General features: G+C 38.7%; 1 protein-coding gene across 1 annotated transcript in view; it reads right to left on the minus strand.

Annotated features, from left to right (window-relative positions):
- Positions 1-322: 322 nt before the first annotated feature.
- Positions 323-17,959, minus strand: part of fbxw4 (F-box and WD repeat domain containing 4) — a 53,270-nt gene continuing 35,633 nt past the window's right edge. Inside the window, exons 7-9 of the mRNA XM_067528183.1 lie at positions 6,932-7,072; positions 2,614-2,755; positions 323-2,028 (exon numbers count right to left, since the gene is read on the minus strand). Coding sequence (XP_067384284.1) covers positions 1,894-2,028; positions 2,614-2,755; positions 6,932-7,072 — 418 coding nt within the window. The 3' untranslated portion in view covers positions 323-1,893. The remainder of the gene's footprint in view (positions 2,029-2,613; positions 2,756-6,931; positions 7,073-17,959) is intronic.

Below are 17,959 nucleotides of genomic sequence, written 5' to 3' on the forward strand. Positions count from 1 at the left end.
ATTGTAGTAGCATAAATCATAGTTTTGGGATAAACTAAATTTGGATCAAAAAATACAGCTAGTATTAGAGGTAGTGGAGTAGCAGCTGGTTTGGAGGTGAAAGTAAGAGTCTGTAAACTTTGTTCCAAAAAGAAATAATTTATTAATATAACCTAGTTTACAAAAACATACGCACACTGTGTAAAATGCAAACTCAAACATCTGAAAATAATCTGGAACCAATATCTGATTGGAAATAGTAAAAAGAAAGGAATGTCAGTTTTTTGAAAATACTTATTTTATTATATTTTATATTTCATGCCACCAACACATCTAAATAAAGTTAGGACAGGTCAACAAAAGACTGGAAAAAATGTGTAATACTTAAAGAAAGCCCCTCATGGAACAATACACAACTAGTGAGAATCATGACTTGGTATAAAAAGTGGAACTCAAAGAAGCTGAGTCCTTTACAAGTGATGTTGGATGAGGTTCATCACTGTGTAAAAGACTGTGTGGGTAAAAAGTTCAGCAACTAAAAAATAGGGCTTAGTGTATACTTACCTTTCTCACCCGTCAGCTGGTACATGCACAAAATTTGACATCACAACTGTCAGTCTGCTGATTTGATTTTGACTGGCCGGGCACCTTCCAGTGTTTGGTGCACAGGAGACTGGGCTGGAACAGTAGGAAATAAATGAGCTGGATGCAAGAGTGTGTGAGCAGGTTCATTACTACAGACATCTGTATGACTGCCCACTGATGCAAAAACACAGAATCCTGTGTACGTACCATCATCAGGATTTAACTAAGCAAATAGGTGAGAGCTTTTCATTGAATAATTACTGCAATGATGATATGTCTCAGGTGACATTAAGTTATTAAACCCTAATTGATTCAATGCGTTGCTGACTACCTGAATGAACTGAATAACTGGGTTTTTATTTTAAATGCTTTTTTATCTTTGCTGATGGCACTGGCATTTCTTCAAGATAGGAGGAGACATTGTTTTCAAACTTGGATTGGCCATTTTATCCCCATTGAAAAGAACTTTAGAAAGCAGTCCGACTCTTCCTTCATCAATACACGATCTTAGTGAAAAATGAATGCAAGTCTGGAGGGTAATTAACATTATGACATTGCCTAAACTGAATCAAATCTAAAGGTGGTCCAGAGAAATATAAGTGTCTGTGTTGATGTTGTTTACAAAACATACTTTCCGTATATTACTTCTTCTTTAAATCCCCTCCCATCCACTGTGCTCTGCTAATGAACCACATCTGGTGGTCCCAGCACCGCACAGAAGACACAAAGCAAAACTCTTCAGCTCACAGTTTAGCAACCAAACTCTGCCCGCTCGGCAACTTCACTCCCAATATTCAAAAAACTGCTGAAAATAGAATTCTTCTGCACATGTTGCAGGCATCAAGTTGTAAACCACTGTAAAATCCTTCTACTTAAATTCTGTTAAAGCTACAACACGCAACATTGGGAAATCAAGCTTGATTCAACTCAAATTCAATTCACTCTGCTGTGGTGAGCTCTTAGCTTATTATTCTTGAAATTGCAATAAATAAAAAGCTACAAAACATAATAATCATTCGCAAAATTAAAAATTATTACAATATCTTGATTTCTGCAAGTGGTTTTCAATCTGTTCAATGATTCGGACCTTTAAGAAAACCTCTCCACCTTAAGAAGTTTTAGAAAACACTTCTACCAAAAAAAAAAAAAAAAGCACAAACAAATGTTACATACTGTAGCTTTAAGTGTTAAATCATTAATTTTTCATCTTTGGTATTTTTTTTAGTTATGAGTAATATCTGTATTAATAAACAATTCCTTACAAAATGTGAAAAAATTTATAGTGAAAATAGACAGCTTTATTGAACTGAGAAATCTGAACTGTGTGTGTCATCTGATGCAGATGGACTTCTGTCTGAAGTCCAGTGAATGCAGGGTGGTGGCCAGGGCTGCATACAGGTGAGAGCTGCTGAACCTCAGGCAGTACACAGGGCTGCTCACCAGGTCTGAGCTCAGCTGGAAGAACTGCACAACAGCAGAACAGCACAACAGCATTAGGTTTATTGTTAAAAGGGAAACCTCAAAGATTTTCAAACTACTTTCCATAGATCTAGTTTGAGAAGGTAATTTTTAAGCTATTAAACCATCGTCCATCTTCCACGTTAAAATTAAAATATGTCTCTGCTTCTAGCTGAATAACTCCTCTCAATTACATTGTTGTTGATCTGCTTGCTCATACTGTTTGCTCAGAGTATGGAGTCTAGGTTAACCTGCTGGTCTGGAGTTTCTCCAAATGATGTCATCTGGTGTTTTTCATGATGCAGATTTATTATATTTAAATATAGGTAAGGCAGGTAGAAATGTAAAGTAGTACTGGTCACTTGCATGTATTACCCAAAGTAAAAGCAAAGGAAGCAAAATGTATATCTTTTGGGTGTGACGTCTTTAAAGTAAAGAGTTTCAAACACAAAGAGAATCTACAGCTAATATAAAGCAGAAGTATATGAAAAACAATAATAAGAAGCGGAAATCAATTAATACAAAATACAGTGGGATAGAATAAAGCTCACAACCTGTAAATATTTATTTCATTTAGACAATGACACATACTTGCAGACATTCTGTCTTCCGTTTGTCCCAGAGTCGCACAACACCATAGTATGAGGAGCCGCTGGCTATCATGTGATTTCCGTCTGTCTGGATACAGTAGAGAGCGCTGTCATGAGGCTCCTCCCATTCCATCACGCACTTCCTGCAGTACAATAAAGGAAAGGTCACACATGTTAAGATGTTTGTGTTTTACTACAGCACAGCCCCATAATCTGTTAAACGTTTTAATCTTGAAAATGGATTGAAGACACCTGTAGAAGTACCAAGAGAAAAACTTCTGTGAGTAGGATTTTACAATTTTTCCTTGTTTTCTTTTATGAGTAGCACTGATGCTTTGCCACAGAGTGACAAAGTTTGACGGCTGTAACATAAACTATCAGCTAGGAACTGATGAGGGGTAAGGAGAGAAATATATTGCCTGTTGTTTTTTATCAATCACCCAAACTAAAAGTTAATAAGACGGGTGTTTATGTCAGGGTGCATATTAAGGTAACCAAGAAAGACTTTAATACTGGTTAGTGAATATTATATATATTATTATATATTATATTATATATATTATATATATTATAATATAATGTCAGGATTCCAACCCAAAGCAAAAGCACACAGTAGTTCTGTGGACATTTTCTTTAAAAAATACCTACCTCTTGTAGTATCCACCAAAATAACAGTGTGTGTGTGTGTGTGTCTGCGCAGCAGGAGATTGGGTGGTGTTGGCTGTGGTTAAGAGAGAGGGGAAGTATTTTGGGGGTAAGTATTTTCTTTTAAAAGACATCGATCTTCCATTAGAGCAGCCTCATCAATAAGTGATGGAGAGACATCAGGGGCAGACAGTGGGTCAGCAGAGATGTCTGAAGGTGCTCTTTCTCTCTCACACACACACATACAAATGCACGCACACACAGATAATACAATGAAGTGCACACTCTAAATTTAGCAAACCTCTACAAGGGAGGTCACCCACTGTCACTGCATCCTTAAAGTGAAAACAGTGTAAAGCTACCATGGTTCCTGATTTACAGTTCACCAGTTTACATATATACAATAAAGTTTATATTCTGTAAAAAACAAGAAAGTATGAATTAAACAAAGTAAATTAATTAAAATGATGTTCAAAGTTCTAACTAACTTCATTGGTGAACAGCCCCTCTATTATCATTTTGTATAGGAACTGTGCAGGCACAGGCAGCACCAGGTGAATCAGGCCTGGGGAAGCCAACAAGTTTATTCTCTCCGGTGAATATTTGCAGTGTAGAGTATGTCCAGAATATAAACAACAAAAAAACTGCAAAGATTTAATAACCCCTCTTGCAAAATTCAAAATGAAGAAAATGTGACAAATAACATCCAAACCATTTCCATATTTTAGTGAAGTAGTGGAGAAGGATACAAATTTCCCTACAAGACATTTTTAAATGTACAGTACAATTTTGCTAGACAGCAAGATCATCTACTGTAAATTGTAGACCTGAAAAAAAAAAAAAAAATCGAATTGTAAAGAAACGATTACTTTTTACCTGTAAAAGTTCGTCCCCCCCACCTTTTTTAGTAAAATTGTACACTGTACTAATAAAAAAGCATAGGTGGAAATTTGTGGCAAACATAATATAAATGATTGTAACTTTATTTACATGTCCTGCACGTAAAGTGCCAAGGCAGCATGGGCTTTACTACCTTCAGAGGCAAGGGTACGTCCAGAAGGGTGAACCTTAGACATAGTATTAAGTATCCATTAAAGTGATAATTCTTAGGCAAAATGTATACGTCTTAGGAAAAGTTTATTTAATGCTAAACTTCAATAAAAAAAAAATCTCGAGGCTTCCTAAAGATGCTCCATGGGAACCTGGGATTTTTCATTTGCATGTTTCATCTCCAGTGGCGTTATGGCGATTCACCAGAGTTTGGACAATATTAATTTCGACCACTTAATTTGGATTAAGAAACTTAATCATCCAGTGCAGTGATGTGTCTGGCTGAATGGAAAAATATCTAACAAGCTAATCCATTCTGCAGGCTAAGAAATTACCAATCATCACCAAAGTTATCCTTTAAAGCTGACAGTCTACACTTGCAAATCTGGATTGTGTTAAATCTCTTGTGAACAGGAACAGAACTATGACAAATATAGATCCAAGATCCACATGCACCTCAATGGAAACGGGTCAGATCTTTTGATTATCTGCTTATAATTGATCAAATCATTTTGCAAAGCATTGACTGCTGTGATAAAATAATGTTTGGTTGGCAGACAAGACAAAGGACAGACATTTGCTGTATGTTATTCACAAACTTTCTCAACTGTGTTTTCCCCACTTCACATGAGATGGTAGAGATAAGGACATCTACATTTCACATTCTAACTCATCATTCATCAGATCTATTAGGCACCATTGGATCATACAGAATCTGCATTCAATTTTTGTCTTTCTCAATTATTAATGGTAAGTCCCAGACAACCTGAACCTCCAGGATGACCAAGGTTGCCTTTTGAGGCCGGTTAGGTTTGACCACATGAATTAGTGATATCTAAAAAGGGACCCCCTTCTGCCAACTTCACCCCATCCCAGTCCCCAGAGCGATCTGCCAATCACATATGATTTGTCTTACTTGACTGATTCCCCTGAAATACAGACTGAAACCCTTCTAACCCCTGCTGTCCAAAATAAATGCTGCCCTCTCCAATCATGTTAGAGACCCTGCCAGTCTATACTCAAGTGAGGGCTGCTGCATTAATACGGACACCACAGAAGGCTGCTTTTTAGCTCCCCGTGCTCACAGTGCTGGAAAAACAAGAGGCTTGCAATTTTATTGTTATTTCTTTTCAAAGGCAGTTCATAACAGTGTCTAGATGGAAGTTACAGCCTTACATTGAACAAAAATCTATTTCGCTATTAGGCTAAAGTTCTAAATCGGGGGTTGTGAAGTTACTTCAGATTTTTCTCAATAATGATGACAGATAATACAAAAACAGCTAATAAAGAAATAAAGATTCTCCTTATCTGTTTGCTTAAGCACAGGTAGAGGCTAAGAGTCAGTGGACATCAGACTACTGTGTCCTTTCCCAGCAGTCTCTTCTTTGTTACAAATGTCAAACATTTTCCTCACAATCTTTATTTTGCACAGTATTTCCTCAGTGATATGATGTGTGTAGCCTGCAATGCCGAACAACAAGTCTGTCTCCTGCAACCTTTTAAAAAAAAACATTGATATTGCATTTTATTGATTCCAGTGGTGGAACTGTTGTGGACAGACGCTACATACAAGGAAGTAACAAATGTATTGATATCAGTAAAATGTTCCCACATAGCATATTTGCTTTCTGATCAGATGCAGTAAAACAGAGTTTTTGTGAGTACATTATTACTTTTGGTTGGATTTAGACACTTACATCTCTTGGTCATTGTGGTCCAGCTTTAAAGAGAACATTGTAAGAGTGAGTTTAAACAATACTTGTACCTTTAAACCAAACCACAAGCATCCTCTAACAAAGAGAAAGACAAACAAGGAAAGAACCTTGCTCATTTTACTCCAAAATTGCCTAAACATTATTTAGAAACATATTTATTTATGTTTCACACAAGGATACATCATGACTAGACTTGCACATTCATTTTATGAACAGCATTAAGTTCAATAATATTTAACTTGGTTAAAGTACTCATAGTTGAGTACTTGTACTTTTGTAAATGTAAAGCCTTGTAATCAGTAGAATTTAAGGTGATACTTCTATTTCTATATAAGTACTCGTAATTTTAGTATGAAGTTTGATTACTGCCATCTCTCCAGCAACTTACATCCAATCCAGATGGAGCAATTCACTATTTTATTCTCACACAGCCACAAGCTCTGTGGAGGAAAATGATCTAAGTAAAAAATACATATGTGTATAAATTAACAAAACTATTTGTGCAAAAAGATTCTGTTTTACTATCAAGCTGAATAGTTAGATCTTTTGGAAAAAATCCCAGAGAAAATACTGGGGACAGTGTCCTCAAGTGTAACTGGTGTTTTAAATATAATATAAGTATACAAGTACAATACATTTAGGTGGTAAATTCATGGTTTGGAATTGTCTGCTATATTATATTATGTTTTTCTTTATTGTTTAATTTCAGCCTTCATAGTTACCTTTTATTTTTCATTAGAGTAAAGCTTTTTTGAGAGACAGACATCACTCTAAAGATTGATTGTTCCCATCTTCAAGGTCATAATGTAAACAATATTATTGCTGCACATTAACATAATGCAGAGTATTGCTTTGGTGTTAAGATATAACCCTAGGAAGCTGAACTCAATAAAAAAAAAGATGGGTTACCGCGGGCTGAGTCGCAGGTCCCATAGTCGAATGAAGGTATCATAGCCACAGGTTAACAGCTGGAACGGAGACTCAAACACCATGTCCAACACACCAGCTCCACGACGATAATCTGTTCCCAGATTGCACACACATTCAAGTCTGGTGGAGGAGAGAGGAAGGAAAGAGATGTAAAAAGAGGACAAATATGTAAGTGAAATACCTCTTTTTTTTTTTTTTTTTTTTACAAGAGGACTAAAATTCACATATCTCCAATATGCCAACAAAGGAATTCATCACATACGCTACATTTCAGAGATAATAAGAGGAAATGTGTGACAAAAATATTTTTATAAATCAAGTGAAACAAAATGTTGAAACCAAAATGATGAAACCTATTCAATATTTACAATATTTAAATTGTTTTCGCACAGTGAAAAAAGTTGTGTTATTGTCTTCATAAAATGTTACAATACCCTTTATTTTGTTTTTAAACGCACACAAACACACACAAAATAAAAGAGGTGTACTAACTTAGAAACATGATTGGATAGATGGCCTCACAAATGATAACTATCAGTCAACATTTCAAAAATTACAGTAAATAATAATAGAATTTCATTTATCGCACTGGACGTTACATGGTTGATGGTGAGGTTTGGGGAATCTGTGGATTTATATTATACATCTTGTATTGTGAAATACAGTCTGGTGGGCACCTCAGCTCAGCCACCTCCTTAACATTAAAAAACAAACAGGTAATGAAATTAAATTTAACATTTGCTTTCAATGCAATGATTAGAGGAAGTAGTAGTTTGATAAACTCATCATACCCTGAATAATAAGTGACAAATAAATTAATAAATGCAGACACCAATATAACATATAATATAAAGCTGTTTGCAGAGAAGAGCTTTCTTTTTGTCCATATGGAGTAAAAGTACAAACCGCAGTTTGATGGATCATTTGACAATAGGCTATTAATCCCAAAGGTTTTTAATAAATATCCAGGTGCTTAGGAAACAGTTTATTTAAGGGAAACCTGCTGAATTGATTCACATAGGGCGGCTCAGTTGGTAGAGAACCTGCCCAACGACAATAGGGTTGGAGGTTCTTGTCCCGCTCTCCCTGACAACATGTCAAAGTGTCCCTGGGACAGACACTGAAGCCCAAAACCACCCATGCCCATCACCACCCATGTGGTGCCGGTGGTCCCAAGCCCGGTAAAATTCTTGAGGGTTGCGTCAGGAGGGGCATCTGGCGTAAAAATGCGTCAAATCAACATGTGGACCAAGGATCTGCCCCGGTCGACCCTGAACTTACAATATAAGTTAAAAAACAATGACCAATGATCTGCTCTGGCGATCCTGAACTCAAGATCCAGCTGTATATGAAATCCCATCAGATGATGGTCCGGGGAAAGTACATGTTTTCTCAAAGAGTATCACCTCCATTCCTGTATTCTCGCATTGTTTCCTAGCATCTTTTTCATGCATCTTATGTGAGGAACAAAGACGTGAGGAAAAGACGCAAGGACAGAGGAGACAATTTCATGTAACGGGAATGATGTGTCACAGAGTCAAGATTAGTGAGCATGGCTCTGAATATGGGTCTGGAAACTAATAAAATGTGCGAATATCCATGCGGATAAATCAGGTTTAACTTAGCCTGTGTCTGTGTGTTTGTGTAGCCCAGCTCTGTGCAGGACCATGCTCTTGTGATCACAGACCTTTCCCGCTTGCTCCTTGCCTCTTGATTATTGAAGAATAACTTGCACTCAGCAGGGTGCATTATTGCAGAATAACTGTCTCTTTGTTGCCATTTAATACCTTCTATGACTGTGACTGTGTGTGACTCTCGCATGTTTGATACCTGCCCCATAGCAACCATTTAAACGAGGCAGCTGGCCTTGGTGACCGAGCAGCGCTTTGCTTCGACTCGTGCCCCCCTTCTTCACCCTGGAGCTCAATCTGCAGGCTCAAGCTGGTAATCCCCCAGCCTTACCACAGGGGGCCTTCTTATTGGACCAGAGCTTTCCCCACAGGATACCTTATTGGGTGAGAGCTTTCTCATTGCCAGGGTCTCATGACTAAGCCTGGACCAATGGGGAGTCTGTGGTGAGGCTGAGTCTGTGGCTGTGTGGGGCAGTCACCCTTATTTTCCCCTAACCACTAAAACCAAGGAGCTTAGCGCATACTATACAAAAAGAAACTCAATTAAGCAAAAGGGATACATCCAGCTCATTCATTGTTAAATAATGATGTCTCCATCACAGCAAACAAAAAAGAGATAATCAATTCATAACCAAAGGCTCTTAAATCCTTTAAACAAAATGATTACAATCTAGAGTTGTTAGGGTTAAAATAAAACAGCAATCAAAAAGTGGCAAAAAAAAAAACACAAAAATGTGAGAAAAAAATAATAGCTGGACCATAAACATTTGCCGGACATCTGTGTTCTAAAGTCAGTAATAGCACTGTACCAAGCCACTGTGTATAGTGCAAAACAGCAGGGATTCTCAAATTGGTAGGTCACTGACTTTGATGAGCCGCATGTGATTACAGGACAGAGGTGTAAGCATATAATCTGTCAAAGCAACTGTATTTGAGGCGTGGTACCATGTTCTGATCTGACTGTTGCTTGTCTGGATACACCATGATAAATACCTGAGTCTGGCCTTGAGCTTCCCTGACTGAGAAGACTCAGATGGGAGGCTCCGAAACATCGTAGGCTGTAGATGTATGAATCTCATTCCCTTAACCTCCTAGTACTGTAGATTTACCCGTGTTACCCAAATTTTACCTGAGGGTGAGTTAAAATTTAGATACGTGGGAGGTTCAAAGGTCACCGACAGACAAAAAAGGGTCTCATGGGACACAGTTAACCTGCAAAAGACATCACACAGGCTGTATAGTTAAGAGTGGCGAGTAGGGGTACACAGCCATGAGAACTGTATGAATGATCATCAGCAACACAAATCTCCTGTCAGAATTACAGAGGATGTGAGGAGCCAACAACTATTATATTTCAACACAATTAGTAAAAAAATACTTAATTCCATATGTACAGATGGAATAAACTAGCAGAGAATCAGGATAAAAGCACGAGGAGTTGATGAATGGCATAAATTATATGAAAATGATAAATCCTATAATATGGGCTTCTGAGTCAACAGAAGTCAACCAAACTGAAAACCTATGGGAAACTCTGGACGTCTTAGTTCCTTTCACAACCTTCATCAAAACTCAAAATGAGAGAATATGTTTTTGAAAAATAGTGTTACTTCCCTCCATCAGAGACTTGGAGAATCAATGGCAATGTGAACTGCAGCACCTCTGGTGGCAATTGGTGGCATAGCACCCAACGTTAACCACCTCTTCTAGCAGTAACAGGAATACTGTACAGAAAAAGTAAGTTAAAGGATCACTGTGATTTCTATGATTGTTTAAATGATTAAAACTATGAATAGATACATTTCATTCACTCCCAGTAATCACTTAGCTGCAGCTAGCCACAGCATGTTGTCTAAGGGTTGCCAGATCATTGAGTCAGTATCCACCATATAACAATATTTCAATCTTCTGATGTTTTACAGAGCAAACCTGACCACTCTGCACAAACCTAAACATTAACACAATAAAGACTTAAAATGACACGGCCATTCCACTTGGAATGGGCTTATTGCAGACACAGTGCATCGTTTTCCTGTTCAGTGAGGGATTGTTAGTGACATTTCAGGTATATAAAATAAAGTGCTTTAAATAATTTGGATAATCTATACGTTGTTTTTTTTTGGTCTGATTTACTTTTTTGTTTGTATGAATCACACTACGTGACTTATAAATCACCATAAATACACTGCATAATCAATCCACAAAAAACTAAAATCAAAGTAAGATATCACCTTGATTATGTCCATAATGTTGTCAAAAATAGTCAAACTACACATATGGAGTCCAGCTTGTAACACTAGTGCGTGAGAATGAGAATGATCATTCAGGGCAGTCCCTCTGGGATTTCATGATTGTTGCAAGTCTAAAATGCTTGATCTTGCAACAACCTGTCTATAAAATTGTAATTGCAATGTTTTAAAGTTTTCAGTTGTATGTTTGTGTGGATTGCACAGGGGACTGGTTGAATTAATTGTTGCGATTGTAACGTTGTAAATTCCTGAGGGGACTGTTAAGCGTAACGTGGAAACTGCCAGATTCAAATGCACTTAGGGGTTTTAAGCAAAATAATTCTGGTGCTCCAGAATAAAGTTTGAGCTGGAGTGTGGCTGCTACTTTGTAAGATGGGTAGACTGGTGACCCAAGGGGGGACCGACTTAGTTATTGTTATGAGGGGCCACTGGCTGTGTGACACACAGGGTCCAAGTCCTGATTTAAGCATGTCTGGTCTCACTGCAGGAGTCAGGTTGGCTTTAGGGGCCACACACACACACACACACACACACACACACACACACACACACAAGTTGTTAAAGCCATCATTCATGAATTGGCAAGGTTGAAAAAAAAAAATAGAAGAAGCTAAAGGCATTATCCTTCGGTGTGGGGACAGCTAAAGAAAAGCAGTGTGTGTTTTTGTGACAGAAGTGGTTTGAGGCTCTTGTCAAGTTAAGTCTGAGCTCTAAACAGAAGCCTGGGGACGCACTGGGAAACAGGTCCTCTCGTCAAAAGCCATCTGACAGGTAGAGAAAAGGAGCCCTGCTGAGGTTTTGACTGGCTAAAACAAACAGAGGGGAGCCACGCAACCTGCAGCACATCCACCCAATTTACCCTGCACCTCTGAGCTGGCTGCAGCAGGAATTTGAGCCTTCCTGGCAGACACAGTGGAGAGAGGTGGGGCGCTGGCTGCTGGGACCCACCAACAATGACCACTTTCAAAATGTCACATACACGCGCGCACTGCAAAGATAATACGGCTGCAATTTGTATAACAGAACGTCCCGGCCAACTCAGACATTTAACCCAGCTCCTTTCAGTGTCAGGAATGTCAGGAATCCTTGCCTGGCCATTTGATTGTAAAAGAAGGAGGGCTCCCTTTCTAAAGGAACAGAGGGGAATCTTGGGAGTAAGGAGAGATGGTCAGGGTCCTCTCTCTTTGATGCTTTTTCCCCCTCTGTGTTTAGCCATGAGCGAAGATAGTGTGAAAAAGTTGGGGTGCTGCTCCGATGGCGCCACTTGTGTGGGATCTCCTCTATATGGCTGATCATAAGACCCCTTTGTGCTTCCGACGTGAAAAAAGACAAGGCAATAATTGCAACAGAAGGAAAAAGAGAAAGTTAAATGAAATAAAAATCAAAGCAACAAGAGCTCAATAGAAGCCGGGGCTTTATGACGCCCCCTATTCTTTTTAAGTGTTACCATACCAAGGCTTTCAACCTGCAGTTAGCATGTTGGTGCCAAGCCAAAGAAAAAGATGGTACGAATGTAGAATATCAGAGAGATTTTCAAATAAAGTTGAGCAATTTGGAAAAAATACTCAATAACACAAATTAAAAAAAACATTATTCAGGCCTTTGTTGTCTACACGTTGTTAATGATGAGGAGTTTAAACCTACATTTGAAAGAAAAAGAAGGGATCAAATCATCTGTACTGGCTCTTTTCAAAAATATTTTTGTAGACACTGTTTGAGAAACGGCAGCATTTCCTATGAAAGGTCACTGCATTGTTGCTAGTCCTGACACATTGTTGTATAGTTTTAACAATAAAAACGTTCCTGGTACAGTCTGGGCTTTTTATGTCATTATTCACAATGACTGACAGTCCATCGCAGCTGATTTTCATGGCAAACAAGGAAAACAATTAAAAAAAACTAAAATAAAAAAATCAGCTTCATTCAGCGCTGTAGGCCCTGAGCCAACAGTTGCTGGATTTTAGGACCAGGGACTCTTTTTGGGGTAAGAACTACAGCATTGGAGCTAATTAAAGACCCCCATTCTTCAGTGCAATATGAATCTTTATCTTGTTTACTGTTGACCATATTCTCCAGTATATGGTTTTTAACTGTTCAGTATTATGGATGACCAAAAGCAATTCTCCTTTATGTTTTATTACACCTAGGCAATAAAGCAGTCTCTGTTTCATAGTATGCCTCCCTTGCCTGGGGGGAAAAGGCTAAGGGCATCTGGTTGAAAGCATCTTATATTATCTCATTATGTAAAACTGAATATAATCGTAACTATGCTCAAATTCAGAATGTTTATAATAAGGTGGAGAATAACAAGATTGCAGGTTGTGTCTGTACTTTGACCTGTAAAAACTTCTCACAGTGCCACCACAATTTGCTGCAGAGACAGGAAGTGACTGTTGGAATCCTTCCTGGAAGCTTGCAGTCTCTTTTCTGTGATCTGGCTCTTGTTTAGTGCTGCTAGTGTAACAGTGTCTTGTTTATGAGGTTTTGGCTCAGATGGCTCCTGAATCAAAGGGACTTGTGGTTGTGCTAATGCACGGGGCTTGAGGCTGATGCAGGCTTGTGTGTAGGGGCTGACGGTGGCGTGTGCGTGTCTAAAAAGATTACTACGGTCGTGGCACCTTTTACATTTAATCTTCTGTTCTTTCAATATTTATGCCATTAAATGCTGAAAATGGGGCTTTGTTAATGTAACACAGATCTAAGCTTTACAAAAAAAAAATAAAAAACCTCCTTAACCATACAACAGATATAAAGTATTGGCAGCAGCACAAGTACTGATTAGAGCTTTCATGTATACAGTAACAGAATTAATGAACAAAGCGCCCTGATCACCCTCACCCTGCTCCCATCTTTCAGTACAGTTGGCCCAGCCTGGTTTGCTGCTCTTAGCTGTTTTATCAGAAGGGAAATCATCGCAGAGATTGTGGGTTTTTTTTTTTTTTTGCTCTGAAGGAGCCTGTATTTACAGACGATAGCAGCAACGTGTTGGTACCCTCAGCATCAGATCACAATGAACCTATTAATCTAGAATCAACGGCTTTTGGCTTGTCCCTTCAGGGTTCGTCACAGCAGATTCCGCACGTTGATTTGGCCTGTGTTTTTACACTGGGTGCCCTTCCTGCCGCCAACCCTCCCATTTTTGTCCGGGCTTAGGGCCGGCACCGAGGTCGCCCTTGGTGGCTGGGTGGGGCCACACCTGGTTGGGTGGGATTCGAACCCGCTGCCTCCTGCATCCCAACCCAATGCTCTACCACTGAGCTTTTGTGTGCTGCACGTAAGTGAACATGTGTTTCATTTGGACATGTTACCATATGTATTTTATTTGTACTTGTACTATAAATCTACATGTTCACTAGAGGCAATGTTGACCTCGGAAAACTACAGTTTTTCTGAAGATGTATAAAAATACAAAGTCATAAGAGTCATAGGACCAGTGGTGATCCTAGAGTCTGTTGGGGCCCTAGGCAAAGATTTATGCATCATAGAACCCCTATGGTTACGATTTCATAAATACAATAAATTATACACACCCCCACTAATATGCACATAACATCCTAACTTATATTTACACTATGGTGTAACAGTGATACATCATAGTGATTTATTGTACACTTAGTCGCGCACAGTCTTCATCAGTTAAATACAGAAACATAATTGTCTGAGTTAAAGCCTGCAGCCTAAGCTAACAATTTGACACATTGGGCTAAATTAAGTTAGCCAAGTTAACTCATGTTAAATGTCAAAGTAAACAAAAGAAACAATCTGATACCAGTGGAAGTTCTGTCCAACTGTGTCTTTATCACAGTACCTGCTACAGTCGAAGCACTTTGCTAACGTTATTACATTTACATTTAGTCATTTGGCAAAAACGTCTAATCTACTTTCTTAATGGATACTTTAACCACTATCTTGCTTTTTCTTGCTTTTTCGCTCCCATCCGCTGATTTTCTTTGTTTAGACCTGTTTATTTACACCGAATCATGTGCTACGTTGCAAGTAGTAGAGTGGGGTGCTTCTTAGGGAGGTCTGCGGCTGGTAGTGTCATTGCAAACTTTGCACATAGGGCTGGGCTGTAAGGGCTGTACATAGTTTAACTTTTGTCAGCCCTTGGGGGCCCCCTACCGGCCTGGGGCCCCCTGCCGGCCTCTGGCCCCAAGCAGTGGCCTGCCTTGCCTGCTGACATAGGACATATAACATGTCAGGAGGAAGCTGTGAATCAGTTGAGTGGTTGTTTATAGTCATTGGTTAAGTCCTGGTTTCTGATGGTCATATGTATTGATGTGTCCTTGTACAAGTCACTGAACTGGGAGAACTACATGTTGTAGCTGTCCACCAGAATTTTCTCAAATAACTAAATTAACTGCAAATCCCTTCGCTGAATTTTTGAAAAACAAACTGTAATTTCTAAGAAGCAGTGAAGAGAAAGAGAACAGGAGGGACTACAGTATGAAATGCCTTACGGAGGAACTTGAAAATAAGTCAGCGAGGAGCAGTCTTTCATGTTTTGTCAGGGTGAGAGAAATAAATTACTTTGACTTAGAGAGAACACAGGAATTATCTGTGTTTGCTACAGCTTGAAACCAGGTCAGTTCCCCTCAACACCTGCGGCCTCCAGAGTAACCTGCCCACCCATCCCTTCCCTCACTCGCCCTGTGTTCATCCTGTGTTCTCCCCTACTCAGATTTCTAGGCCATTTGGAAGCAGGAAGCAGCTTTTTGTGTCCGGCCCTGTGTTTCGTTGTGTCGGCCTGTTTTAATTGACTCAGGTAAAGCTGGGAATTACAGCAGCCTTGTCAGGCATGTATCAGGTTTAAGCCTTGCCTTTCAAAGACAGGAATTTTAGAGGCCCTTCATTTTGAACTCTTCTTGTTTAAGATTCGTGTATTATATTGTGTTCCACCCTAACCCACAGTGAATCTGTGTGTACGCACTGATGCAGTTATGTTTCACATGGCAAACTCACTTCCACAGCAGCCATTACTTGGTCAATTATAGTTGCTATAGGATCTTGGTGATAATTTATGAGTCTCATTGTTTTTAACCAATCATCCACTGGATTAGTTTTTGAGAAGAGCCTTGTTTAGGCGGTGTTAATTTTAGCACCTGGTTTTTAATTAGTTTTAGTTTTGTGATGTTGTAAATAGTTGTAAATAGTAGACCATGTTACTAGACCGTGCTATTTGGAAGCAGGTGTATTTATACTACAATCCTTTAAAAACATTCCCTGCACTCAAGCTCCAATAAGCAGCAATTGGTTCTTTGGTGTGAGTTTGCTCCCCTTACAGTTGCTGTCTGTCCTGTCTCAACTAGTCATGGTTTGAGCAGTGGTACATCTGCAGTTGTTTACAGGCTGAAACTGTTTCGGACGTGACAAAGAAAGTGTCAGAAATCAAACAATGATGCCAATTGACAGGTTACCGTGACTTTAGTTTAATGGCTCTGCATAGTTTTATTTATTGCCACATTAAAGGGAAATACTGACAGCAGACACTAACAGTGACACTATGATCTAATCCTAGGTGTTTTGATGTAATCTGAGATTTAACAAACAAACCACAGCAGCATACAGAACAGCTAACCAACAAATATGACCTTACCAAACCTGGATTACTTTGATAAAAAGTGAAAGTTGGGTTGGAATTTATAAATTACAGTTAATATTATACAGCAACCAACACAAGGGCATATATTACCACTTCTAATGTTCTAGTTAGTTCACTACCTGTGCAAAATTCCAAAATAAAACCAAAGTATAAGTTCCTTAATACAACAACACACACGGTGGATGTCCTGATACTACTTTTTCCCAGACAGAGTACAAGTACTTACATTTGTGTAATCACCTAAACAGAGTACATATTCCAGTACTAAACTGTTTTCCCTCTAGTAGGAGTTGCTAGACCATAAAACCATCATCAATCGATCATGTGTTCTTCTGCTAAAACAAATAGGGCAGCGACTGGTGTTTAAACTGAGCAACTTTTGCTGAAAAAACAAAAAGAAAAGGGAAAAATAGACAAACAAAGCACATATTTGGGTTGAGAACCCGAGTGGAGAAGCAAAGAAAACATGGACTGTGTGGGATCTACACAGGAATATGGAGGTAAAATAACTTTGTAAAACAATGGGAACTTCAGGTAATGTTCTAGTTAAAATATATAACCCTCGTCACTAATGTCAAATGCAAATATTAAAGGTCTTTAAAAGAATCTTGAGAAACACGAGTATGACTGTTATTGACTATACTTTAGAGTAGAACAGAGTTTGCATTCGGCTTAACTTTTGTTAAGGCAAATGCATCAAAGCCATCCTGGTATGAGTATGAGTACAAGTACACAAAAGGCAGGATTGGGCCTGATACTGGTATAGGCCATCCCTACCATGCATCAGGCAAACACAACACAAAACATAGCAAGCAGCTAATAAGTTTAATAAATTGATAACTGGTCCAACAAGACCAAGAAAGCCAGCTTGGAGTCTGTCTTTCATTCTTATATCTTACCCCAAAAAGTACAAGCCATTCTGATATTACTCTCTGCTTTTTATCTCATCCTTGCTTCCACAAACATTGATTTCTTAACACATTTGCCTTGTTTTTTATTCATGGTAAGAAAGTAAATTTAACTAAAATATGGATCTAAACGATGGTGTAGAGTGATTTTACAACCGGCCTAAGGCACAGGACACCGAAATTTTATACTGGTAATTCGAGTTCGCAATGACAGAAAAGCAGTTTGCCTTATTACTAAATCTGTGTATCATCAAAATGCTTTTAAAGTGGTTATTGTAACCTAACCTTTTGGACTTTTGATAGCCACTATAGTATGCAAGTCTGTGCCAGACCTACTCTTTATTTTTCAGTCTGGAGCAGGTTTCTCAGTGCAGGTTTCTATATGGTTATATTTTTTTAATGGAAAGGTTTAGAAGAATTACTGCCATAGGTTTAACATATAAACTGGTGAATAGACTGTGTAGGATTCTTTCATGTGCTTCTCATGATCAAAGATAATAACTGCTATATCCTTTTCATTAATATGGCATCTGTTCATCACTGCTGGTCAGACTGAAAGAAATTGATTTCTCCAGTGTATGTAGTGTCTCCTGGTGTTGTGTTTTGCACAGATGTGC

The sequence above is a fragment of the Channa argus genome, chromosome 1, assembly GCF_033026475.1.
Source record: "Channa argus isolate prfri chromosome 1, Channa argus male v1.0, whole genome shotgun sequence".
Classification (NCBI taxonomy): domain Eukaryota; kingdom Metazoa; phylum Chordata; class Actinopteri; order Anabantiformes; family Channidae; genus Channa; species Channa argus.